At 57.0% G+C, this 25,009-nt stretch overlaps 1 protein-coding gene across 1 annotated transcript in view; it reads right to left on the bottom strand.

Annotated features, from left to right (window-relative positions):
- Positions 1–10,693: 10,693 nt before the first annotated feature.
- The window catches only part of LGR6 (leucine rich repeat containing G protein-coupled receptor 6), a 183,008-nt gene continuing 168,692 nt past the window's right edge, over positions 10,694–25,009 (bottom strand). The window contains exons 14-18 of the mRNA XM_054395926.1: positions 24,642–24,713; positions 23,901–24,026; positions 20,402–20,562; positions 13,733–13,813; positions 10,694–11,916 (exon numbers count right to left, since the gene is read on the bottom strand). Of these exons, the coding sequence (XP_054251901.1) occupies positions 10,694–11,916; positions 13,733–13,813; positions 20,402–20,562; positions 23,901–24,026; positions 24,642–24,713 (1,663 nt within the window). The remainder of the gene's footprint in view (positions 11,917–13,732; positions 13,814–20,401; positions 20,563–23,900; positions 24,027–24,641; positions 24,714–25,009) is intronic.

The raw sequence follows: 25,009 nt of genomic DNA, 5'->3' as shown, positions 1-25,009 counted from the left end.
GTGGGAGGTGTCCCTGCCCATGGCAGGGGGTTGGAGCTGGATGATTTTCAAGGTCCCTTCCAACTCAACCCATTCTGTGATTCTATGGTAATACAGAGAAAGATAAAGATCTAAAGGTGAGAGTGGGAGAAGGAAGAGGAGGGTTGGATGGGAGGAGGTGGGAGAGGAAAACAATCCACTTCCTGTAATTGATTGATTCCATTGGCAAAACTGCAGGAGCAAATTGAACGATCACAAGCATGAAAGGCTTTTTGTCCTGAGGGCTTGGAGCTAAAACAACAGCAGAACTTTTAGTGCCATTGTTGTTCCGTTTGTTTATTGGCTCCACTCTTGTGGGGCAGTGAAGCAGAGGAGGGGACGAGTCCTGTGTAGGAGCAAGGACTCTTCTGGGCACCCCTCTAACCTCAATGGCAAATTTGGAGCCAGCTTTGCATCTGCTTTTTCCTCGAGGGTTTTGGTCCCTTTGGCTGTGTTGCTGAAGGTTGCAGTTCCCTGAGCAGCTGATGATAGGAAAAGTTAACACTGCCCCCATTCAGGCTCCATCCTCCTCTTTTCCCTTGCTTCAGGAAATCATCCCAAATGAAACCAGCCTCTGCTGTTGGTCAGAATTCACCTCAGACAGTTCCTAGGTGATGTGGAGCAGCTGCTGGACTTTATCCTTGGACTGGCAGCAATTCACAGAATATCTCTGTTTGGAAGAGCCCTCAAAGATCATCCAGGCCAGCCCTCAACCCAGCACAGAAGGGTCAGCTCTCCTGGTGCAGCTTGGAACCCTTTCCTCTGGTTCTGTCCCTTGCCACCAAGGAGAAGAGGCTGCCCCCTCCTTGCTCCAACCTCCTTTCAGGGAGCTGTAGAGAGCAGTGAGGTTTCCCCTCAGCCTCCTCCACACTAAACATCCCCAGGTCCCTCAGCTGTTCCTCCCCAGTCCTGTTCTCCAGACCCTTCCCCAGCTTTGTTGCCCTTCTCTGGACCTGCTTCAGCCCTCAATGTCCTTCTTGGAATCAGGGGCCCAAGGCTCAGTTCTTCCCACACTTGGGCTGTAGGGTGATGGTTTTGAGAGGAAAAGTTGTTTTCTGCCTCTACTCACAACATTGCTGGCCCTTTGCTCTGTTTGTCTTGGCTGGGGCAGTTACAGGAGTAAGTTTTACAAAGTGTGTTTGGTGCTGTGCAAAGTACAGTCCCCAGCATTTCTAGTCAAGAGTTTTGTTAGGACGAGACCAACTCCACATCCCATAGAGCCACAGCCACAGAACAGGTTGAGTTGGAGGAGACCTTGAAACTCCTCCAGTTCCTACCCCCTGCCATGGGCAGGGACACCTCCCACCAGCACAGCTTGCTCAAGGCCTCATCCAGCCTGGCCTGGAACACCTCCAGGGAGGGGACATCTACATCCTCCCTGGGCAACCTGTGCCAGTCTCTCCCCACCCTCACTCTCAACAATTTCTTCCTCCTCTCCAGTCTCCATCTCCCCTCTCCCAGCTCAAAGCCATTGTCCCTCATCCTGGCTTTCCCAAACCTTGTCCAGAGTCCCTCTCCAGCTCTCCTGGAGCCCCTTCAGGTACTGCAAGGCTGCTCTGAGGTCTCCCTGGAGCCTCCTCTTCTCCAGACTGAACAGCCCCAGCTCTCCCAGCCTGTCTCCATAGGGAGGGTTCTGCAATGTGATGGCAAACCTGGGCACACAGGCTGGGAGTGGTGCATGAGGGTGTCCCTGAGCTGGACAATAGGAGAATCAGGACCGTGGGTCATGTACTGCAGGCTGGAATTTGTCTTTGTCTCTAAGGCTATTCCAGGCCACTGGATAAGGAAGGGAGACAATACCTCAAAGAATGCAGCTTCTCCCCAAGCCAAGAAAGTGCTGTCATCAGAGGGAGGCCAGAGTGGGTGCTCAGTTTGTAGATGGCTTTGCTGTCAGCTTGATTTACACTTTAGGAGGGTCAGCTCAGCAGTTCAGAGAGAGACCTTACAGTGTGTGTGGTGCTGGCTGGCTAAGCCCCTCTGGGGTCAGGTTTGTCTCTGCTGCAGTGCTGGTCCTTACCTTCAAATACAGAGCTTCACTCCTGGTGAAAGATGTGCTCCCCGTGTCCTCTGGGGGGGGGTCTCACTACTTATTTTATAATTGGTTTTATTTCAGGACACTTTGAAAAAGGAATAAATAGCAAATGGATTCTGATTGTGCTGATTGTCACAGCCCATTGGTGATGATAGCCATGGATGAAGGAGCAGTTGCCCAACACTGTCAGAGGCAGAGCTCTGGCAGCCTGACATCACTGCCCTCTTATTTCTGGGTGATGGAAGCTGCAATGAGCAATGGCAGAGTGTGGTTGGGTTTGTGTGTGGCAGGGATGGCACTACCTGGCTGCCCAGAGCCTGCCTTATTGCCCTTCTTGGAGTCCTGGCTTCCTGTGGCATCAGCAGTAGGTCAGCACAGGTGACCTTCACTGCATGGTACCCATGAAGAATCATAGAATCAGTCAGGGTTGGAAGGGACCACAAGGATCATCCAGTTCCAATCCCCCTGCCATGCCCAGGGACACCTCACACTGGATCAGGCTGCCCAGAGCCTCATCCAGCCTGGCTGCAAACACCTCCAGGGATGGAGCCTCAACCACCTCCCTGGACAACCCATTCCAGGCTCTCACCACTCTCATGGGGAAGAACTTCTTCCTCACATCCAGTCTGAATCTCCCCACTTCCAGCTTTATTCCATTCCCCCCAGTCCTGTCACTCCCTGATAGCCTAAAAAGTCCCTCCCCAGCTTTCTTGGAGCTCCCTTCAGATCCTGGAAGGCCACAAGAAGGTCTCCTGGGAGCCTTCTCCTCTCCAGTCTGAACAGCCCCAACTCTCTCAGTCTGTCCTCATAAGAGAGCAGCTCCAGCCCTCTGCTCATCCTGGTGGCCCTTCTCTGGACACCTTCCAGCATGTCCATAGCCCTCTTGTAACAGAGGCTCCAGCACTGGACACAGAGCTCCAGGTGTGGTCTCAGCAGAGCTGTGCAGAGGGGCAGAATCCCCTCCCTGGCCCTGCTGGCCACACTTCTGCTGCTGCAGCCCAGGCTCTGCTTGGCTCTCTGGGCTGCAAGTGCTCACTGCTGGCTCCTGCTGAGCTTCTCATCCCCCAGCACTCCCAAGTCCCTCTCCTCAGGGCTGCTCTCCAGCCAGTCCCTGCCCAGCCTGGATTTGTGCTTGGCATTGCCCTGACCCAGCTGCAGGACCCTGCACTTGGTCTTGTTGAACCTCCTGAGGTTGGCTTGTGCCCAGCCTCCACCTCCAGCCCTGTGGACCTCCTCGCTGTCCAGGTCCCTCTGGATGGATCCCTTCCCTCCAGCATGTCTGCTGCACCACACAGCTTGGTGTCATCACCAAACCTGCTGAGGGTGCACTCAATGCCTCTGTCCATGGCACCAACAAAGTTGTTAAACAAGACTGGTCCCAGGACTGAGCCCTAAGGGACTCTGCTTGTCCCTGGCCTCCACTGGGACATGGAGCCATTGACAGCCACTCTTTGTGTGTGGCCATCAAGCCAGTTCTGTATCCATCTTGTGCTCCACCCATCCATCCCATGTGTCACCAGTTTGGAGACCAGGATGTGGTGTGGGACAGTGTGGAAGGCTTTGCTCAGGTCCAGGTCAATGACATCAGTTGCTCTCCCCTCATCTATTAATGTTGTCACCTGGTCATAGAAGGCCACCAGGTTTGTCAGGCAGGATTTGCCCTTGGTGAAGCCATGCTGACTGTACTGAGAGCTCTGCTGCATCTCAGCCTTTGCCCAGGCATTGCTGCAGTGTGCAAGCATCAGCAAAGCTACAAACCCAAAGGGTTTGGCTTCCAGGAGCTCAAGCCCAGCACACTTGGTGTGAGTGGGAGAGCCTGGGAGTCCCCAGGCAGGTCTTGGGCAGGAACTGTCCTTTGGGCACGTTTGGAGGAGGTTGGGAGAAGGCTGTGGGGTGTGGGTTTGTGTCCCTGGAGAGCAGGACAAAGCCATCAGCTGCCTTGGGTTGTTAGGGAGCAGAGAGAGGCATTTACCCCTCCCCAAAGGAGCAAAAGGAAACACTCCCCACAGGAGGGGAAGGAATTGGAAGTTTAAATGGAAGTACTATTCACAAGCACACACAACAGCACAAACCCATCCAAACTACACCAATTCCATAGCCAGCCTCAGACCACTTCTCCAGTCTGGGCTTACCACAGAGCCTTATTAAGCCAAAGCTTTCCACAACCTCCCCCAGGCCAGGCCAAAACCCCAGGCCTCAAAACTTCACCCCCCTTCCCCCCAGGCTGAATGGCACAGCTAAAAATGAGCCCTGCCAAGGCCAAGGCAGGCAGCAAACCTCCTCCCCCCTGAGATAACAGCTCTGGGGAGGGGGCAGAGAGGGGGCAAAGGGCCAACAGCCTGAGCTGTTCCTGTATAAAGGGGAGATGCAGGCATTGTGGGAATGAAATAGCAAAAGATTACAGTTTCTGGTCCACTCCTTGCACCTCTCTGGTACTTGGAGGACTTTCAACTCCATGGTTAAGACATCCAAGTTCTTAAACCTCTCACATCAACCCTTTGGTAGCTCAGGGTATAACCTGAAGCTGCTGAGGGCAGACCAGACATGCTCTGCCTCAGTCCTGAAGATGGGTTTGCACTCTCCAAGTGTTCTGCTTGCCTTTGGCCTCCAAGGAGTCCAGCCCTAGATGCTGCAGCCCCATGCAGAGCTTGCTGCTCTTCCTTTCCCCTCCCCTGGCCACGCCAGCGCTGCCAGCCCAGGCACTCCGCATCCTGGCCAGGCTTCCACAACTCACAGCACTGGTGGCAAAAAACAATGAGGCTGAAAAAATCATCCCATAGGGTGCCTGCTCCTCTGGCTGTGTGTCAGAGGAGTTGCACATCCACAGCTGTGAGGGTTGGACAAGTGAGAAACTGACATCTGAGGCTGCCTGCAAACTGTCTCCACATTGTCCTGCCAGACAATGCTTCCGGCTCCCACAGGGCCAAACCCCTCCCTGGAACATGCTGTGGTGGCCTTCAGAGTGTCCTGGCAGGGCCATGCTGACGTGCAGGGGAGACCTCAAAGGTGCCCAGCCCTGACAATGGCTTCCAGAGCAGCTCTGAGTGTTGTCCAGCTGCCCAGAGTGCTTCTGCCTGCAGCAGAGCAGCACGGAGCACATCAGCCAGCAGGGAGCCCCCAGGGCACTCTGGCCTTGGCCTCTTCCCCTGTCTCACCACCTCTGTGTCCTCCTGCTGCACAGTGTGCCACCCCCAGCTCCTGCAAGCTTCTGGTGTGTCAGAGGGGACCCAGCACCACCAGTGGGTGGGGGACTGCCAGCCAGCTCCATCACAGTGACAGAGCTGCAGGCTCACTGCAGTGGGACTCACAGCCCTGCTCCACTTCTCCAGCCATGAGCTGCAACTCTCTGGCTGCTGCCTGGGGCTCTTTGGCAGCCACATCTCTCCCATCAGCAGCAACTGAGCTCCAGGGAGGAGGCCCAGACTTGAGCTTCTCTCTCCCTTCCCTAGTTGCACGCATCCCCTTCCAAGGGCTGGGATTCAGGGCAGAGCTGTCTCCAACAAAAAGGGCTCAGGATGATTCAGGGACCTCTGGCTGCTCCTGGGAGGCCAATGCCAACATTTGGTGGCCTTGAAGAGGATCATCTGGAAGGGAAGTATCCAGACAGTGGTGGTGCCTCACTGCCAAAGCTTAGTCCAGGAGGCAGAGGAGCAGCCTCATGAGTTCTGGCTGGTGGAGGATGAGGAGCAAGAACTTCCTTCTGGGCTTGCTGAAGTCGTTTCACTCCTCTGTTGGTTGACCAGCAATGGTTTACATGGTCCAGGCTGAGTCCTGATTGCCCCTGGGACAGGATTGTGCTGCCTGAGGAGCAGGAGATTGCCCTCAGCTACCTAAGGACTGGCAGAGGACTGAGCTGCCTGGAGGGGGCCAGCTGGCAGCAGTGAGGGCCAAAGCAGCTGCTGGGAAGGGAGGTGGTGCAGGACTGCTTTGACTTTTGGTTTTCATAGTTACTGAATTTGGTATTTGGCAGGGTGGGAGGTCACCTGCACAGTCAGAGATGTGCTGAGGGACACTAATGAGCATTTGTGAGAGTTCATCCTCTGCAGCTCTGGCCTGCAGCAGCACACAGCAGGCTGCTGGCTTCTGTCTCCTGCACCTCTGCAGGTCCTGCACTCATTCTGCTGCTCAGGCACTTCTGTGAGGGAGCACAGGACATGCTCCCTCCTCTCCTCTGAGTCATCTTGCAAGGACCACAGCTCAGAGAGGATGAATTTCACAGGATCACACAGTGTTAGGGGTTGGAAGGGACCTCTGGAGATCATCCAGTCCAAGCCCCTGCCAGAGCAGGAGCACCCAGGGCAGGGCACACAGAACACATCCAGGTGGGGTTGGAAAGTCTCCAGAGCAGGAGACTCCACAACCTCTCTGGGCAGCCTGCTCCAGGCTCTGCCACCCTCACAGGGACAAAGTTTTCCCTCCTGTTCCCATGGCACCTCCTGTGCTCCAGCTTGCCCCCAGTGCCCCTTGTGCTGTCCTTGGCCATCCCTGAGCACAGCCTGGCTCCAGCCCTGCACATCTTTATCCCCAGCACTGAGGGCAGCCCTCAGGCTGCTCTGCTCCCAGCTCCAAGCCCCAGCTCCCTCAGCTGTGCTCACAGGAGATGTTCCACTGCCTGCAGCAGCTCTGTGGCTCTGGGCTGGACTCTCTCAAGCAGTTCCCTGAGGTCCTTCTTGACCTGAGGGGCCCAGAACTGGACACAATATTCCAGCTGTGGCCTTAGCAGGGCAGAGTAGAGGGGCAGGAGAACCTCTCTTGACCTACTCACCACAGCCCTTCTAATGCACTCCAGGATGCCCTTGGCCTCCTTTGGGCACATTGTTGGCTTAAGGGCATCCTTTTGGCCACCAGGATCCCCAGGTCCCTCTCCTCTGCACTGTTCTCCAGTGGTCCCAGGGGATCAGAGGGAACAGGACTCATCCCTGCCCCAAGGGAAGCTTGGACTCAGTCACACAAGAGTCTGGCCACAGAAGCACTCTCAGGGCTCTGAGCATGCTAAGAGGTGGTTCTGCAGGGTGAAGAGGGGAGCAGCATCTGCACTGAGCAGCTCTGTTCTCTTTGGAGGAGGCAGTTGCTGGTTTCCATGAGATGAGTGATGACTTGCAGGGGTAAGAGCTTCCCCAGGGCTCCCTTGGTGGGAGCAGGTTCTGAGCTTTGCAGTGTGTTTGCTTTCCAGGCTCAACCCCCTTTGGGGTGGCCTGGTGCTCTCTCAGCCCCTCCTGCCCTAGAGGTGTCCTGCAGCCTGTCCTGGGTGAGGGCAGCGTCCCCCACAGAGGGGACACCCTCCAGGCACATGGCTGAAGAGCCAGGTGAGACAGCAGGCAGGGCAGGGTGTGGGGAGGGTGTGATGAGACACAGGCAGCACCCACTGGGGCAGCTTCTGAGGGGCAGGGAGGTGCTGCAGGGCTGCCTGTGCTGGGTGGTGCCATGGTGTGGCACAGGCAGGGCCAGCAGACCCACAGCTCTGTGACAGAGGAGGCTGGGGGGTCCCACCCCTTCCTAGGGCTCCAGAGGGTCCCACCCAGCCCCACAGTGGAGTTCCTGAGAGCTTCTTGGGAAGGAGAGGGCCTGGGCCTGCCTCAACCCTGTCAGCATCTCAGGCTCTTCCTGCACTGAGGACTCCCAGATGCTCTTCAGCCAGCTGCAGAGGTGCTGAGCATGAGCCCTGGCAAGCTGGCTGTGCCAGGCTGCTGCCAGCCCTGACCCCTGTGCCTCTGCTCTCAGGAGTGTGCAGGCTGCCTGCCAGGCTGTTTGCAGCTGCTCTGCCCCAGGCTGGTCACCCCCTGAGACACCTGTGACAGCACCACAGCAGGACGTGGCCCCTGAGGCCGTGCCAGGGACAGGCAGGCTGGATGAGGGCTGGGAGTGATGTAAGCCCAAGAGGCAGCTGCTGGCTCTCCACCAGAGTCTCTCTGGCCTGTCCTGAGGGGTGTGAGGGCAGTGCCCATAACATCCACAGCCTTAGGGCATCCGTCTGCCAGCTGGCACAGCTGGGGCCTCAAGTTCTGCTTTTGCTGTCCCAGAGCTCCTCTTGCCATGGTGTTGTGAGACTGCTGCCTGGTGGCCCACAGAGAGCTCAGACTCCATCTGTGCCCATCTGGGTATACTGTGCCCTGCTGGCATGGCATCAACACTCCTGGCAGCAGTGCAGGGCATCCCAGGCAGGAGAGTGCTGCAGCTGCTCTGCCTTGCAGTGCTGCTCCCTGTGTCAGTGGGGTTCATGTGGGGGTTTTGTAGGGGGGGTTTCCTCATGGGGCTTGGGATGCCTGCTGGGGTGTTTGGATGCATGCTGGGGATGTGAAACCTCACTTCTGGAGGAGCATTTTGCCTCCACCAGCTGAGCTGCACCCAGGGCTGTCCCAGGCAGGTCTGTCCCAGCCATGTGCACAGCAGCAGCCCTGAGGGCATGGAGGGAGGTGTCTCAGTGCTTTTAGTGAGCCAAGCATGGGAACTGCTTTGGAGCTTCTGTAGGGTGTCAGAAGTCTGGATCAGGAATCAAGAGTCAGAGCATCTTCAGAAAGGGAATAAAGGAAGACCCTGGAACCTCCAGGCCAGTCAGTGACCTCTGTGCTTGGCAAGGCCTTGGAGCAGATCCTCCTGAGGGCCTTGTGAGGCCTATGGACAATGAAGCAGAGGTGGTTGGTGGTAACCAGCAGGGCTTCAGCCAGAGCAAACCCTGCCTGGTGAACTTGGTTGCCTTTGAGGATGGAGTTACAGCATCAGTGGGTAAGGGAAGGGCAACCGATGGCACCTCCTGGGCTTGTGTGAAGTGTTTGGCCCTGTCCCCGTGGCATCCTGGTCACCAAACTGGAAACCCAGAGCCTGTCCTGCTCATGAACCCAGAGCACTGAGTGCCATCCCGGGGTGCTGGCAGGTGGGGCTGGCCCATGGAGGCTGGCCAGGGACTCTGGTAGTGTAATTCTGCTGCACACAGGCAGGTGGTTTGGCTCTTCCCTCTGAAGGAGAGGGATGGGAAGGGTGGTGCCAGCGCCTGTGGTCACTGCAGTTTCCCAGTCCTTGCTCAGGCAAGAGAGACAACTCCAAGCCACAGCAGCCTGGCTTGGCTGGGAGAGGCAGGCAGCTGGCTGCTGAATCAGCCAGCAAGGTGCTTCCCACATGCAAGAGGACAGGAGGCAGCCAGTGGTCAGCAGCAGAGCTCATTTATTGTCTCAGAACACAGAGCTGCAGAGCTGTCAGCACAACCAAAGCTTTTCCCAGGGCCTGAGCTCTCTGCTGTGCTGGGCGGCAGGGAGAGGGCTCCTGGCAGAGAGGGTGGATTTGGGAGACCCCTGAGCTGCAGGGAGTTCATTTGAGGCTGTTCCCAGGGGCCTGTGCCCTCCTGATGCCCATAAGGCTGATCTCTGTTCCCTCCTTCTCCATGAGCTGCCCTTAGAATAGGGGAGGGCAGAGGCCACCCTCCAAATGGGACCCAGCAGCCTCTTCCAGCAGCGAGGTCTGGGGGCACTGAGGGCCAGACCCCATTTCATGGGCATGACCAGGAGCCAGGTGACTACAGACAGCAGTGGCCCAGGTGTGCTGCAGCAAGTGAGGGTGGGGGGAGGATGAAGGTGGCAGCAGCCTGGTGCTGCCTTGGGCACCCTGGCCAGGTGCTGCCAAGAGACCTCAGGCAGAGCACATAGGTCTGCCCAGGGAGGAGCTCAGATTTGGCTGCCCTGGGGGTCAGAGATGCCTTGCTAGGCACCATGGGGCTGAAGGAGGATCTGGGCATCCCCAGCTCCTGCTGGGGCTGAGTGTGGGCCCTGATCAACCCAGGAGGCTCCCAGTGAACAAAGCAGAGCCTCCCATGGCAGAGGAGGCCCAGACCTGGAGTGCACACATGGATACTGCTCTCAACTCACTCCTTCTGCTCTCCCAGCTGATGGTGTAGGGCAGACATGAGCCTGTTTCCAGGGGTCTGTGAGACCTGCAGAGGACCCTGCAGGACAAGGTCTGAGGTCCCTGTGGGTGGCCACTTCACTGCAGTCAGCCATTTCCATGTGGTTTTGCCCCAGAGCAGTAGCTTTTGCTTACTAAGATGTCTCTGCCTGGAGAAGATAGAAGGCTTTGCTGCAGGCTCCTCCTGGCTTGCAATGCTGCAGGGTGAGGATGATGATGATGATGATCACTACCATGAGGGTGGTGAGAGACTGGCAGAGGTTGCCTAGGGAGGTGGTGGAAGCCTCATCCCTGGAGGTGTTTGCAGCCAGGCTGGAGGTGGCTGTGAGCAGCCTGCTCTGGTGTGAGGTGTCCCTGCCCATGGCAGGGGGGTTGGAACTGGCTGAGCCTTGAGGTCCCTTCCAGCCCTGACAATTCTGTGACTCTATGATGAAGGTCTCCCTGACCCATCTCCCAGGCTGGTGGACCTCTCTCCCAGGTAGTCTCTAGCAGGAGGAACACTTGCACAGGGGCTTTGTGTCCTCCCATGGCCAGCCCTGAGTGTCTGGAGCTCCGTCAGAGCCCTTCCAGGTGCCTGGCAGCTGGCAGAGCAGTGCCTGTTGCTCAGGCAGGGGTGCTGGGGTGAGGGTGCATGGGTTGGGCTGGGGCTTTACGTGGAGCAGCTCTGCTGTCACCTTGCTGTCCGCCCAGTGCTGGGGCCGGGCTGGGTATGTGCTGCGGGGCTGTGGGCCATGGCTGCTCACAGCAGCTCTATAGGTGAGATGTGTAGGGCAGGGAGGGCAGGAAGGCTCTCTGCAGGCTGCTGCCGCCAGCCTCTGGGCTCTCTGCGGTGCCCAGCACCTCCCTGTCACTGAGGCAGGGACAGTGCTCGGGGCAGCCTCTCTCCTTGCCCCTGCTGCCCACTCGCTGCTGGCAGGGCACCAGCGTCATGGAGGGGAAGCTGTAGGGGGCTGGGAGCACCCCCATGCCCTTGGGCGTCTCCAAGATGTGGTCGATGTCGGAGAAGCTGACCAGGGCCTGGGTGGAGTCGTAGGAACTTCTCTCCACCTCTTCGGCCCCGTGGGACCGGGAGCAGCTCTCCTGGTCCTGGCTCCTCTGCCGCAGCAGGCGGAGGTCATCGCGGAAGTGGGGGTTGAAGAGCAGGTAGAGCAAGGGGTTCAGGCAGGAGGGCAGGGGCAGGACCACCAGGAGGATGGACTTGATGACCTCTGGGGTGACGAGAAAGAGGTTGAGCATGGAGGAGAAGGTGAGGAAGGCCACTGGGCAGTAGAGGAGGCAGTTGGTGAAGATCAGCCAGGCCACGTGCTTGACCATGGCGCAGTCCCAGACGGCGCCGAAGTCCCCTCGCAGCAGGCTGCAGTAGAGCCGGATGTAGGTGGCTGTGATGGTCAGGAAGCAGAGCATGTTGGTCATCACCAGTGCCACGGCGAAGCCCAGCGGGGCAGGTTTGCCACCCGGGAGAGGGTAGGGGAGGCAGAGGGGGGAGGCTCCGTACTCCCCGATGGAGAAGAGAGGCAGGACGGCAGCCAGGGAGGACAGCAGGAGGCAGCAGAAGGCAGCAGCCTTGACCTTGCCCAGGGAGGGTGACTTGCCATAGCCTCGCACGCAGGAGGCAGAGAGGCTGCACTGCACCGCAGCCAGGGTCAGCAGGAAGGTGGCAGCCTGGGAGGCCCAGAGGGACAGGAACCCTGTGACCCTGCAGCCCGCGCCACCCTCCCAGCGGGCACCGTGCCTGGCGAACTGCCCGTAGGTGAGGGCGTCCACCAGGGCCAGCATGCTGCAGGAGATGCCAGTCAGCAGGTTGGCTCCGGCCAGGGAGCCGATGATGAACTTCACTGGGGACAGGTAGCCAGGGGAGGCGAAGACAGCCAGGATCAGCAGCCCGTTGCAGAGCACCGACACCAGCACGATGGCCCAGACCCCCAGGCGGAGCAGCCAGCTCTCAAACAGCTGCTCACAGGGCTTGAAGGGACCTGCAGGAGGACAAGGCCCAGGGTCAGAGCCAGAAGGCAGCAATTCACTCCTGTGGTGCTGCTCAGTGGCCAGGCCCCAGCCCTCCCCTGGCCCCAGCCAGCCTCTGGCATGCTGAGGGCTGGAGATTTGCTCCCAGTGCTGTCTGCCCTCTTCTGCAGCTCTGCCCCAAGCTCCTGTGCCTGTGCTCCTGCCCCCCACACTGGGGTGCCTGGGGCATCCTCTCAGACTTTGCCCAGGGCAGAAATGGGATGCAGGGAGAGGTCAAATGTGAAATGTGACAAATGTCAAACTTGGCAGAGCTCCTAACATGTGAGAAGGTCAGGGCCTGGCATTGCCACCCCATGGCTGTGTGCATGGTGGAGCCACCTCCCTCTTGTGTCCCACCCACCATGTGCTGTCTGCTGGGGCAGAGTCTGAGCTCCAGGCAGGCCTCAGTCCAAAGGATCTCCTGATTTTGGTGGGCTCCACACCCACTAACCCTCCTGCTACCAGCCTGGCATTTGGGCCGCTCTGCATTAGCTGCTCCTCCTCACATACCCCCGGGATCTTGGAGTCAGTGGTGTGGAGGTGTGTGGGAGACAGCTGCACCCTGCCCTGACATTGACACCTTCTGCCCTGAGCCACACCTTGGCTAAGTGGTCTCTTATTTTTCTGCATCCCCTCCTCACCAAGGGGATGACCAAGGTGAGAGGAAGGGTTAGAGGCAGCAGGCAGGGAGGAAGAGCTGGAGGGAGCTGGGGTGGCAGGAACCATCGAATGGTTTGGCTTAGAAGGAACCTTAAAGGTTGCTCAAGGAAAGGACAAAAGGGCATGGGCAAGGAGAATGTGGGAGATGGACATGGTGTGAGTGAGGGAAGGTCATGGAGGGGTAACCAGAGACTGGTGGCAGGTGCTGCTTGCCAAAGGAGAGGAAGGGAGAGGTGCATGAGACACAGCTGTGCCTGGAGGGATTGGGATGTCACAGTGAGGGGCTCCAGGTGGGAGCTCAGCAAGACCAGAAACTGGATAGGCCAAATTTTAGGCTGTAGAGATCAAAAGAAATTGGAGGAAACTGAGGAATCTTGACCAGCTCAAAGCAGGTGGAGGCCTTGGGCTGACTTCCCTGAGAGCCAGCACCTCTGTACCCAGGCAGCAGGATATGGCCCTGCAAAAATACTCCTCATTTCTTCTGCAGCAAGCTCAGTGGAACACACCAGGTGCAAACTGTGTTCCTGCCAGTGTGCCACAGATGCCTGGACAGAGCCAGCCCCCTCCAACCTCCAGCTGTGCTGCAGTAGGGCAGCCCTGAGCTGAGGACAAGGACAAAAGCAGAGGGCAGCCTCCTGTCCCAGCCAGCCTGTACCTGCTGGCCTGGTTTTGGTGGAAGCAAGGAGGAAGTGGCTGGGTGCAGTCCAGCTGCTCCCTTCCTCCCCTTCTCAGCAAACAGATGAAAGAGCCTCTGCAGTGCCACAGGTGTGAGCAGGAGCTCCAGGACAAGATCTCACCATGCAGTGTTCTGGGCTGGCTGGGACAAAGCAAAGCCTGAGTCTTGCAAGGAACAGGAGCTTCTTGGGACCCAGAGTCTGGCTGCAGGCAGGTTGGTGGATGGAGGAGTTTGTGCCTGATCCCTGGGGCCCCTGGGCAGGGCTACTATGACCTTGCCCTCTCCTCACATGAGGGATACTACTTTCAGGTGGGAGAGGGAAGCTCCTCACTTGTCCCCAGTTTGGCCAAAGCCCAGCTACTCAGCCACAGCAGGAGGAGTTGTGGGACCCTGGGGATTTAGAGAAGCTGAAAGGATCCCAGTGTGTTCCAAGGGTTTCCCTGGCTGCTCACCAGGGCTTGGTGTGCACTGAACAGTGGGGTGCAGCTTTGATTCCTCGAGGTCCAGCTGGAGGTCTTCTGCATCTAGGTCATCTGGGAAGACAAGAAGGAGAAATATTTATCCCTGCCTGTCCTCAACACAGACCTACCCAGCCAGTTCCCAGCCCACAAAGTAACTGCTGCTGTCCAGCTTGTCCCTGCAGTGACTGCTGAAGAGGGGGAAGGTTTTGCACACCCTGGTGGGCTCCATGCGGCCAAACCCCTCTGTTGTTAGGTGTGATGGTTTGAAACTGTCTTTTTAATTTTTCCTTGCAAAGTTCAGAACAGAGAAAGTGAAGGAATGTAAATAAGTCACTATTGGGTGTAAGAAAGCAAAATAACGATTGTTCTAAACACTTCCATTGGATAGATAGAAATGTTTAAGAACTATTACCCAAAACAAAGTAGGCACTCTGCACATTCTGCGTTCGGCAGTGGGGGCAGTTGCTGGGCTGTCTGGCTGCTGTTTCTTCTTCTCTTCTGGCTGAAGATACCACACTGACCTTGGCAGCTAAGTTAACAACTTTCTGCTTAACTAACTCTGCTTCTCTGTCCAGGGGGGTCTGGGGGGGAAGCTCCTGGGAGAGGGAGGCCCCTTTGGGAGGGTCCCCTTTGGGGAAAAGCAAAAGGTTGTGCTTTTCTGTTGATTGTATATATTTGTGAATGTTGTGAATTTTGTATATTTGTACGTATTCATTGCATTTCTCTGCTTGTAAATACAGCCCTCATTTGCTTCCAGACTGGGCTAGCCTGGTTAGTGTCGGTGGGGGGGGAATTTCAGCTCACACCGACACATTAGGTTACTCCCAACACTGGCAGTGCAGGAGCCCCAGGTCCCAGTGCTGGGTGGCTGCAGACCTCTCCTCCCAGCATGCTTATTAAAAGTGAAGAAATCCTCCAGCCTGTGTGGTTACAGAACACAAAGCCTTCAAATGCATCTTCCCAGTGCCATTTGCTGGGCAGGCCTTGGCCAGTGTTAGTTCATCAACAAGGGCTTTGGGTCTTTGTTCAAAGAGAGCCATCAGCCTCTCCTTGCAGCACAGATTCTTCCTCAGCAGCCACCAGCAGCAGCTCCACAGCAGAAAAACAGAGAGCCCAAAATGTACTGCTTTGGTTTGTGCCATTTCTTGGGGCTGTGGTGCCCTGGCTTTAGCCCTGGAGGTTCCCAGTCCTGCATTTCCCTGGAGGCAGACCCGTGGGGTTTATGCAGCCAGCCTGCTCTGAGCCCAGCCTGCTGGGCCAGCATCTCCATGGTGCTGCCAGCTGCACCCTGAGGCAGACTTGGGGCAGGCAGACACTCCCTGGCTGAAGGAAAAGCTGCTGGAAGAGAACAGGGCTGAGCCCTCAGCTGTGTTCTCAGTGGCCTGCAAGGTGCAGGTCATCACCAAGGAGAATGGCATCCTCTGAGCCTCCCCAGGACATGCCTGCCTGCTCTGCTCCCTGCTCCGCTTCTCACACTGCTGCTGACTCCCAGCACTGGCACACAGTGTGGGCAGCTGCAGTGCCATCCCAAACCATGGCACCAGCACAGCCTTCTGCTCCCAGTGGAGACCTTTGGTGGGAGGAAGAGGGAAGGATGTGATTTTTCTGCTTGTCACAGCCCAACAGCCAGGGAGCTGGAGCTGACCTGTGGCTGTGGGGTGAACTCTCCCATGGAGGATGCCAACTGCTGGCACCTGGCAGCTCCCACACTGGCCAGGAAGGTGGTGCTCCACATGCTGAAGGTACTGCTAGCCTTGGGGGGATTTGGTTGCCTAATGTGTTTAGAAATGGTGCACTGAGGAGCTCTGCCCCCTGCCCCTGGCTGAGGATCCAGCTGGGATGATTTGCTTAAGGATGATGACAAACAATGTGCCATCTTTAGAGCCTCCTGACAGGCATTGTGGCTTTCTGGGCTTCAGGGAGCTTTGGGAAGGGGAAAAAAAAAAAAGCCATTTAGAAAATCTGTCTGTAGAAGAGTTGAAGTATTACTGCTGCTCTGGAGTCTGGCAAGAAAACACTCACAGTGGGATGGAAAAATATCTCCTCCTTACATTTTAGAGGCTTATAAATCTCCAGTGTCTGTCCCATCCCCAGCACAGGGGCTGTGGTGTGCACTCAGGGTGCTCAGTGCAGAGACTCCTGCTCTCAGTGTCCCCTGCCACCCACCCCATGGCCATGCCCAAGTCTCAGCTGCCCCCCACTGCTTTTCTGGGGGCCAGGAGGCAGAGGCTGGCTCCAGGCACAGGTTAAACATCTGCAGGAAGGGAAGGAGCAAGTTTGGTGTTGCCTGGGCTGCTGAGCTAGCTGTGAATAGCAAAGCACCATGGGGCTCAGGGCAGAAGATGGATCTCTGCTGGAAACCAGTATAGGTCCCAGCCTGGGAACTGGAGGAAGGAAGCAAGGCTGCTGTGTCCTCCAGGGCAGGCTGCACTGCTTTTGAAGTAGCCCTGACTGAGCTGAGCTTTGCTAAGCTGCCTCCACTTCTGAGGCATGGTAAGAGTCCATCATCAGTAAGTCTGCAGATGACACCAAGTTGGGAGTAAGTGTGGGGCTGCTAGAGGGCAGGAGAACTCTGCAGAGGGACCTTGCCAGGCTGCACAGATGGGCAGAGTCCAAGGGCATGAGGTTTAACAAGTCTGAGTGCCAGGTTCTGCACTTTGGCTACAACAACCCCATGCAGTGCTACAGGCTGGGGACAGAGTGGGAGAGCAGCCAGGCAGAGAGGGACCTGGGGGTGCTGGGTGACAGCAGCTGAACAGGAGCCAGCAGTGTGCCCAGGGGGCCAGGAGAGCCAATGGCATCCTGGCCTGGATCAGCAATAGTGTAGCCAGCAGGAGCAGGGAACTCATCCTGCCCTGTGCTCAGCACTGGGTAGACCAGAGCTTGAGTGCTGTGTCCAGTGCTGGGCTCCTCATTCAAGAAATATCTTGAGGTACTTGAAGGTGTCCAGAGAAGGGCAACAAGGCTGGGGAGGGGTCTGGAGCACAGCCCTGTGAGGAGAGGCTGAGGGAGCTGGGGGTGTTCAGCCTGGAGAAGAGGAGGCTCAGGGCAGACCTCATTGCTCTCTACAACTACCTGAAGGGAGGCTGCAGCCAGGTGGGGGTTGGGCTCTTCTCCCAGGCACCCAGTGACAGACTCAGGGACAGTCTCAAGCTGCAGCAGGGGAGCTTTGGGCTGGATGTGAGGAAGGAATTCTTCCCAGAAAGAGAGACTGGCCACTGGGATGTGCTGCCTGGGGAGGTGGTGGAGTCACTGCCCCTGGAAGTGTTTAAATAGAGACTGGATGAGGCACTTGGTGCCATGGGTTAGGTGACGAGATGGTGCTGGGTTGGACTGGATGATCTCAGAGGTCTCTTCCACCTGGTTAATTCTGGGATTCTGTGGAAAAAACACTTTGCTGGTAGTGTCTTTCCCATGGAAAATGGTCTCCAGCTGGCTGTACCAGCACTGAAGTGGGAGGAAGAGGAGAAAATTGCTGGAGAAGGGGCAGAACAAACCCCACTGGGCTGGATGCTTCTTCCAGGGCAGTGCCCATGTGTGGCTTGCAGGTAACTGCTCTGTCCCTTAGAGCTGGGGCTGCAAGGGGCCTGGGCAGGTGCTTTTTGGGGCACTTGAGTAGCCTTCTTGAGTGACAGAAGCAGCAGAAGTGTATCCCTAGGGACCCTGCAGGGTTTGCTGGATGGTTGAGAGGTGAATTAGTCAATGGTGCTGGTAGAGCAGTGCCCTCTGGTCAAGGTTGACCCTGCAGGGTGCTTTCTAGGGGCTCTCTAGGGCTTTGTCTCCTTACTGCAGATGTGCCTGAAGCCAATGCCTCCCTTCCTGTCCTCAACACAGTGGTCCTGAGGGGTGCTGAGACTGTGATGGAAGTGTCCTGGGGCAGTGCTTGCACATTGCCTGTGCTGGGTGGATGTCCTCTCTGACAAGCCCTGAGCTCTCTTTGGGCTGCTGTGCAGACACACAGGGGAGGAGGCATCTGCTAAATGCTGCCAGTTCCAAGCCAGAGAGGCAGGTCCCAGGCACCAAAGAGTTGGAAAATGGAACCTTAAAGATCTTCTTGACAAGGTGACAGAGTGATGGAACAGTTATAGATTGCTTTGGGTTGGAAGGGACCTTGAAGCTCCTCCAGCTCCAACCCCCTGCCATGGGCAGGGACACCTCCCACCAGCCCAGGTTGCTCCAGGACTCATCCAGCCTGGCCTTGAACACCTCCAGGGAGGGGACAGCCACAGCCTCCCTGGACAACCTGTGCCAGGCTCTCCCCACCCTCACTCAAAGGAATTTCTTCCTCCTCTCCAGTCTCACTCTCCCCTCTCCCAGCTCAAAGCCATTGTCCCTCATCCTGGCACTCCCAGCCCTTGTCAAAAGTCCCTCCCCAGCTCTCCTGGAGCCCCTTCAGGTACTGCAAGGCTGCTCTGAGGTCTCCCTGGAGCCTTCTCTTCTCCAGGCTGAACAGCCCCAACTCTCCCAGCCTGTCCCCACAGCAGAGGTTCTCCAGACTCTGATCATCTTTGTGGCCTCCTCTGGCCCCCTCCAGCAGCTCCAGGTCCTTCTTGTGCTGGGGGCCCCAGAACTGGAGGCAGTGCTGCAGGTGGGCTCTGAGCAGAGCAGAGCAGAGGGCAGAATCCCCTCCCTGTGCTGCTGCTCTCCTGCTCTGGATGCAGCTCAGCACACAGCTGGCTCTGGGCTGCCAGGGACCACTGCTGGCTCCTGGGGAGTTTGTCACCACCTGACACCCCCAAGGCCTTCTCCTCCAGGCTGTTCTCAAGACATGCACCAGCCAGACTCCTTTGGGCCTTGGGTGGCATTACTCAGGTGTGAATGGGCACACTTGGGTGGTGTCTGGGGGGTTCCCAGGCATCTGCAGCCCTGGAAGGATGGAATGGAGCTGAGCTGGCCCCAGGGTCTGCAACCTGCATGCTGTGGCTGGAGTCAGGTGTCCTGAGGTCAGGTGTGCTGGGCTCAGCTGAGGGATGGGTGCTGGGTGGAGGAGCAGGAAGTGTGGTGGGAGGCAGCACTGCCTGGAGCTGGAGCAGGGCTGATTCTCAGCCCTGATTCTCAGCCCTGCAGAGCTGCTGGGACAGGTCACCTCTCACCACCTGTCTGTGAGGTTGTCAGGGTTTGTTTGCAAAGGCCTCCTCAGCTCCCTGCTGGAAGCACCACTCAGGGCTGAGAGGCTGTGGCTGTCTGGGAGCAAGCCCTGCCCCATCCCTCTGCCCAGCTCTCCCCCAGAATCCAGTGCCTGGGAGCCTGGCTGTGCACTGCAGGGACACAGCCCCCAGCTGCCTGCTCTGAACTAGGCCACTTCAGCTCTTGCATGGAAGGAATGTTTGGGAGCTTTCTTCCTCTTTAATGAGAAAGGATTCACAAACCAGCTGAGTACCACTGGTGGCTGTCAGAGAGGAAGAGCTGGGAACAGAAAGAATGCAGCAGTGAAGAGGACTTGCAACATCCCAACCCCCCCCAGCCCATGCATTGCTGAGTGGTGAGGAGAGGCACCTGCAAAGGCTGCACAGTCAGGAGAGATGCTCCTGTTCCTGTGCATTTGCATCAGACCTCTGTGGTTTGATATTTGCAGACAAAACCAGAGCTGCAACATCTGAAAATGAGAGCTTTTATGAGCTGCTAATTGTCTCATCCTGCACATCCTAGAATCTGTCAGCATTTCCCTCTGCTCCCCAGGGCTCCAGTCTGTGAGGCTGACACTGGCTCAGAGGCCTGGGAGCCTGTGGTAGGACAGGGCCAGGGCCAGGGCCAGGGCAGAGAGTCCTTTGAGGCATTAAATGCTTTGGTGCCCAGCAAGAGCAGGTCTGTGAGCAGCACTCTGGGCCCTGGCTGCAAACCTCTTCCCAGAGAGGCTGTGCTTTGCTGGGCAAACTGCAGTCTCTGCACAAGGGCTTCAGTAATGATGGAAAAAGTGACCCAGCTGAGGAGAACTCCTGCAGGAGTCACCACCACACTTGAGCTGCTCTGGACTCTGCCCTCTGTAACCACTGAGCCCAGCATGTTCCCAGGGGCCACATCCTGCTGTAGGAATCGCATTTGCTAGCCTCTGCCTGAACCTTTTACTTTGCTGAGGCTTATTCCTGGCCTGTGAAGGATGGGAGCAGGGGTGGCAGGAGCAGAGGGCCCTACTCTTTGCTGCAGCACCAGAGCATTGCCCCAGAGCAGCACACACAGCTCTGGCTCCAGCCTGCTGCCCATCCCAGACCTTTGAGCTCCTGCTCTTCATGCAGGTTAATCCCAGGATCCATGCCCTGTGTGCTGCAGCACCAAAGGCTGATGCTCTGCCAGAGGCTCTCTGCTGGCCCATGGCCAAGCCCAGAAGCTGTCTCCTGTAATCTCAGCCAGCCTGCAGTGCTGTGGGCAGCCTCCCCCTCTGGTCAGCAAGGCCAAAGGAGCAGACCATGGCCATGCTGCTGAGGGCTGCTGGACCCTCCTGCCAGCTTCTGGAGGTCTGGCTGTGCCAATCAGCTTGCCCCAAAGCAGTGACACTCACTGAAGCCCCTTCCCCCTGCTGGCCATCCAAGCTGGAGGAGGATCAGCCTCCTGGTGTGACTCCATGGCTGGCAGTGGGGCCACTCCTGCAGACCCAGGCTGGTGTCCTGGCTCCCAGCATGGCCCTGCCCATGAAGTGGTCCCCACCCAGCCCTCTTTACTTACAGTGGTTTTCAGTGTGGCCTGGGAACAGCTCCATGGTCCTCTTGTGGGCATCCTCCTCCTCAGGGCTGATGTCTTCTGCCTCCCCTTGGTTGGACCCCTTGAAGAGGCTGCTGCAGCTGCCATAGGCACAGCACTGGTATGCATAAGGTACTTCCAGCACCCTGCAAGGGGGAAAGCAGAACTCTGGAGGTGAGCCACCTCTGTGGGGTGGCTCTCCCTGGCTTGGCACTTCTTGCTTAACTGCCACACATGACTGCCATGGGTTTAAGGAGCTGACAGAGGCTTTTGACTCCTTCCCAAGGAAGTAAAAGAAAACACTGTACACAGGATTGGAAAGAATTGGGAGTTTAACTGAAGTTCTATTCACAACTCTATTGAACAGTGCAAAACCACCACACAAATCCACAGTCCACGTCAATAAGCCAAAGCTTTCCACAACCTTCTCCCAGGCCAGGCCAAAACCCCAGGCCTCAACCCCCCCACTACCTCCCTGCCTCCTCCCTGTTCCCCCAGGCCTAATGGCACAGCTGAAATGAGCCTTGCCAAGGCCAAGGCAGGCAGCAAACCTCCCCACACCGAGATAACAGCACTGAGAAGGGAGCAGAGAGAGCAAAAAAGGGCCAGAGAGCCTGTGCTGGTTGTTTGTAGAGGGAGATGCAGGCATTAGGGGAATGAAATAACACAGACCACACCTTCCAGGGGCCAGCCCTGGATCCACCTGACCCCAGACTCCATGGTTAAGACCTCCCAGCAGTGACCAAAGCCATCAGGCTGTGGTTACACCAGAGCAGGATTTTGCTCAAGTGAAGGGCTCCATGTAGGACAGAGTGTGGACCTAAGTCACCCTCAGGTGTCTCTGCACTGCCTCTCTTTTGGTGCTTAAGACATTGACTCTCAATAGGATGCTGCCAGTCACCAGGTTTGGAAGCTGCACTGAGGTTCCTGGATAATTCCCAACCCCCTTTCCTCAGTGCTGTGATTTCTGAGATCTGCACAGGCTGAGAGCTGGGTGAAGGGGAACCTCATGAAGTTCAGTAAGGACAAGGGCAGGGTCCTGCATCTGGGGAGGAACAGCAGCAGGCACCAGTGCTCCTGCTCCAGGAGAGCAGCTGGAGAGCAGCTGGAGAGCAGCTCCATGGAGAAAGACCTTGGAGTGCTGGTGGACAGCAAGTTCTGCATGGGACAGCAATGTGCCCTTGTGGCCAAGAGAGCCAACAGCATCTGGGGTGCATGAAGAAGAGTGTGGCCAGCAGGGTCAAGGGAGGTTCTCTTCCACCCCTACTTTGCCCTGCTGAGATCACGTCTGGAATACTGTGCCAGTTCTGGGCTCCCCAGTTGAAGAGAGACAGGGACCTGCTGGAGGATGACTGGGGGACTTGGAACATCTCTGCTATGAAGAAAGGCTGAGAGCCCTGGGGCTGTTTAGTCTGGAGAGGAAAAGGCTGAGAGGAGATCTGATCAGTGTCTATAAATATCTGAGGGGTGGGGGTCAGGCTGGAGGTGCCAGGCTCCTTGTGGTGGTACCTTGCAACAGGGACAAGCTGGAACCCAGGAGGTTCCACCTCAGCATGAGGAGAAACTTCCTTGCTGTTAAGGTGCTGGAGCCCTGGAGCAGGCTGCCCAGAGAGGTGGTGGAGGTTCTTCTCTGCAGACTTTCAAGCTCCATCTGGATGTGTTCCTGTGTGCCCTGCCCTGGGTGATCCTGCTGTAGCAGGGGGTTGGCCTGGATGATCTCTGAAGGTCCCTTCCAACTCTAACACTCTGTGATTCTGTGATTCTCCCTGGAGTGACTGAGCCTCTTCTCCCTGCCCTCTGCCATGCACCATGCTCACAGCAAGTCTTCACTTGCCCAAGGTCCTTTTTTGCTGCACATCCTTTCTTTGGTTCAGGGTGAGGAGCTGCCCAAGGGCTTGAGCACATGCAGGGTCCCCCTTGCTTGGTGCTGAAGGTCAGAGAGGCACATCCAGACTCCAGTTTGCTGGGCATGGCTCACTCCAGCTCAGGCAGGGAAGTCTCAGGTCTCTCAAGTGCAGCAGGTTTCTCTAATCTGTCTGATTTCTACTTGAAAGCAGCACTGGCAGGGCTGGCAGGTGTGAGGAGGTTAATTACACAGCAGCTGAACAGCATCTGGCTGAGTCTGCAGCAGCTGCATTGCCTTCAGACAGTGAACTGCTGCTGCTACGCTGGGAGTCAGGGAGTGGCGATGGAGGCAAAGGAAGTGCAGGTTTTCCAGAGAGTGGAGGTCTTCTGGCAGGATCAGGCAGTGTGATGTAACTCTAGATTCTACAAATATGCTTTTAAGTCCCCAAACACCTCTGGCCAGGCCCTGGCAGGCTGTGGGAGCTCTGTATACAAAGCTGCTTCATGTTATAAGCTCCAAATCAAAGCTTTTCACTGAAATGTGTAGGGAGGGACAGACCCTCCCAGGATGGCTAAGAGCTGCTCTTACATCATTGATTCCTCCAGATATGTGCCCCAAGAATAAGACTAAAGGCACAGCCCCAACATTTGGGAGCTGTTGTGTCAATGAAGCACTCCTGCAGGCTCAGCCTCTCTGGTGCAAATCCAAACCAGCTCCACAAATGTCTGTCAGTGGAATTAGTTCAGAGGAGGGGTGCTCCTGGAAGTGCTGAACTTGGCCTGCTCTGCACAAGGGGCTGCCTCCTGGGTGTGGAAAGACCTCCAAAAGCTTCTGGGGTGCCCTGCCATTTGGAAACCTGTCAGGCAGCAGATCCCAGCTGTGATGAGTCAAAAATGGCAGAAGAGGAAGCTCTGCAGACACCACTGATGAGGCAGAGAGAAGTGAGAGCTCCACTCTGCTTTGGAGCTGAGCTATGAACCCAGTGCTGGTTCTCTGCCCTGGGAGCCCAGCACTGGGTGCCTAAGTTTCAGAAGCTCCAGCTCTGGGAATCTGTACATCAGCCAAAGCATCCTTGGCTCCAAGGGGACTACCTGGGAGACCCAAGCAGAAGATGGCTTTGCCTGAGGGGAATTTGAGTCACCTGGAGCACAGGCCCCTCAGCCTGAGGGCAGGTGCTGTGCTGGAGACCCACCAGAAGGAGGGGTCAGGAGAGGCAGAGGCTGCACTGCAGCACTGTGCTGTGAGCCTCCTGCAGCCTCCTGCAGGCTCCTCATTAATCCACAGCAGACAAGACATGGCCACACAAACAGAGTTTGCTGAGGGCAAGCTGGATGTCATTAGCTAGGCCTGGCTGCTGGGAATGTTTTCCATTGAGAGGAGCCCTGAGCTGGGCCTGCTCCATGCTTTCCACTTGAGTGTGGTTGGGGGTGGGGGTGGGGGTGGTGGGCCCAGGGGAGCAGCACCACTGCCCCTGGCAGGCTGTCAAAGGTGAGAGGTGTCAGCAGCACAGGGAGCCTGCTCCACCTCTTGGCCTGCAAGGCTGAAGGAGAGCAGGGCACAAGCAGGAGAGCAGGAGGCTGATTGCTGTAAGCAAACACAGGCAGTGCTGAGCAGCCACAGAGCCACCACCACCAGTACCTCATCCTGGGGAAGCTCTCCTTGCTGAAGGGCTCAGACAGGCCTGGGTTGCCTTGGAGCTTCAGATGGGTGAGTCCCCCCAGCCCATCCAGAGGCAGTGTCACCAGCTGGTTATCAGTCAGGTCCCTGAGGAAGGGCAAGCAGAGGAGACCACGGTCAGGGGGCTGCTGCTGGGGGCAGAGGCTGGAAGAACTTTCCTGTCTGCCTTGGTTGCTCCCTCAGATGCAATGCTGGAATGGGGGCTAGGCTCCTCTGAGACAAAGAGATTGGTGCTGCAGTCCCTGAGGAGAGTGAGGGGAGGATTGCTGCAGGCCCTGGCTGGTGTCCACCTGCCCCACACGACTCCTCCCCACCACCACAGGTCAGATGTGACTGCAGCTCCCAGCCTATGAAATAGAGCCTTGGTGAGGGGGCTGAGGAGTCCAGAGCCAGCAGAGATCATCTGCAGTGACTCCTGCTGAAGTGGTCCTGCATGCTGAGCTCTCCTAAAGGCATCTCAGGCAGGTATGAAAGCACTGGGAAGGGAAGGGTTAAGTGTTCAGGGTGAGAGCATCTTGAAGATGAGCTCCTTCTGCACCTTCATCATCCCCTTAATATTGATAGGAAACCTTGAGGTCAGTGCTGAGCCATGCACCTTCTGGCAGGTGAATGCCAGCTGTGCCAGCAGCTGGGCAGTCATCCTGAGGTGCCCAGGTCCCTGCTGTCCATGGCCCTCTGTGCCAGAGCAGCACTGCAACTTACAGCTTGGTGAGGGAGTGCAGGGTCACAAAGGCTTCAGGGTGAATGACCTGGATGGAATTCCAGCTGAGGTCTCTGCAAAGCAAGGAGATGCCAGTAAGGGAGTGGCAGGGCAGGAGAGTCAAGCTGCTGGCAGGGGGCTCAGGGGGTTCAGTGTGAGCAGATGTGGGCTCTGTACCCCCTGCTCTGCAGCAGGTTCTGTCTCATGGCAGCTCCCTGAGACAAATCTGTTTGGGTCTCTGTGTGTGTGTGTCCAAGCTGAGGGCTTGGACTGGATGACCTTTGGAGGTCCCTTCCAAACCAGAGCATTCTGTGATTCTATGATTTTGCCTTGCAGGAGCTCCTCCACTGAGACCAAAGGAAAAGGTTCC

This window comes from Indicator indicator, chromosome 35 (genome assembly GCF_027791375.1).
Source record: "Indicator indicator isolate 239-I01 chromosome 35, UM_Iind_1.1, whole genome shotgun sequence".
Classification (NCBI taxonomy): Eukaryota; Metazoa; Chordata; class Aves; order Piciformes; family Indicatoridae; genus Indicator; species Indicator indicator.
The sequence above is the reverse complement of the archived record's forward strand: the minus strand, read 5'-3'. Positions and strand labels throughout refer to the sequence as shown.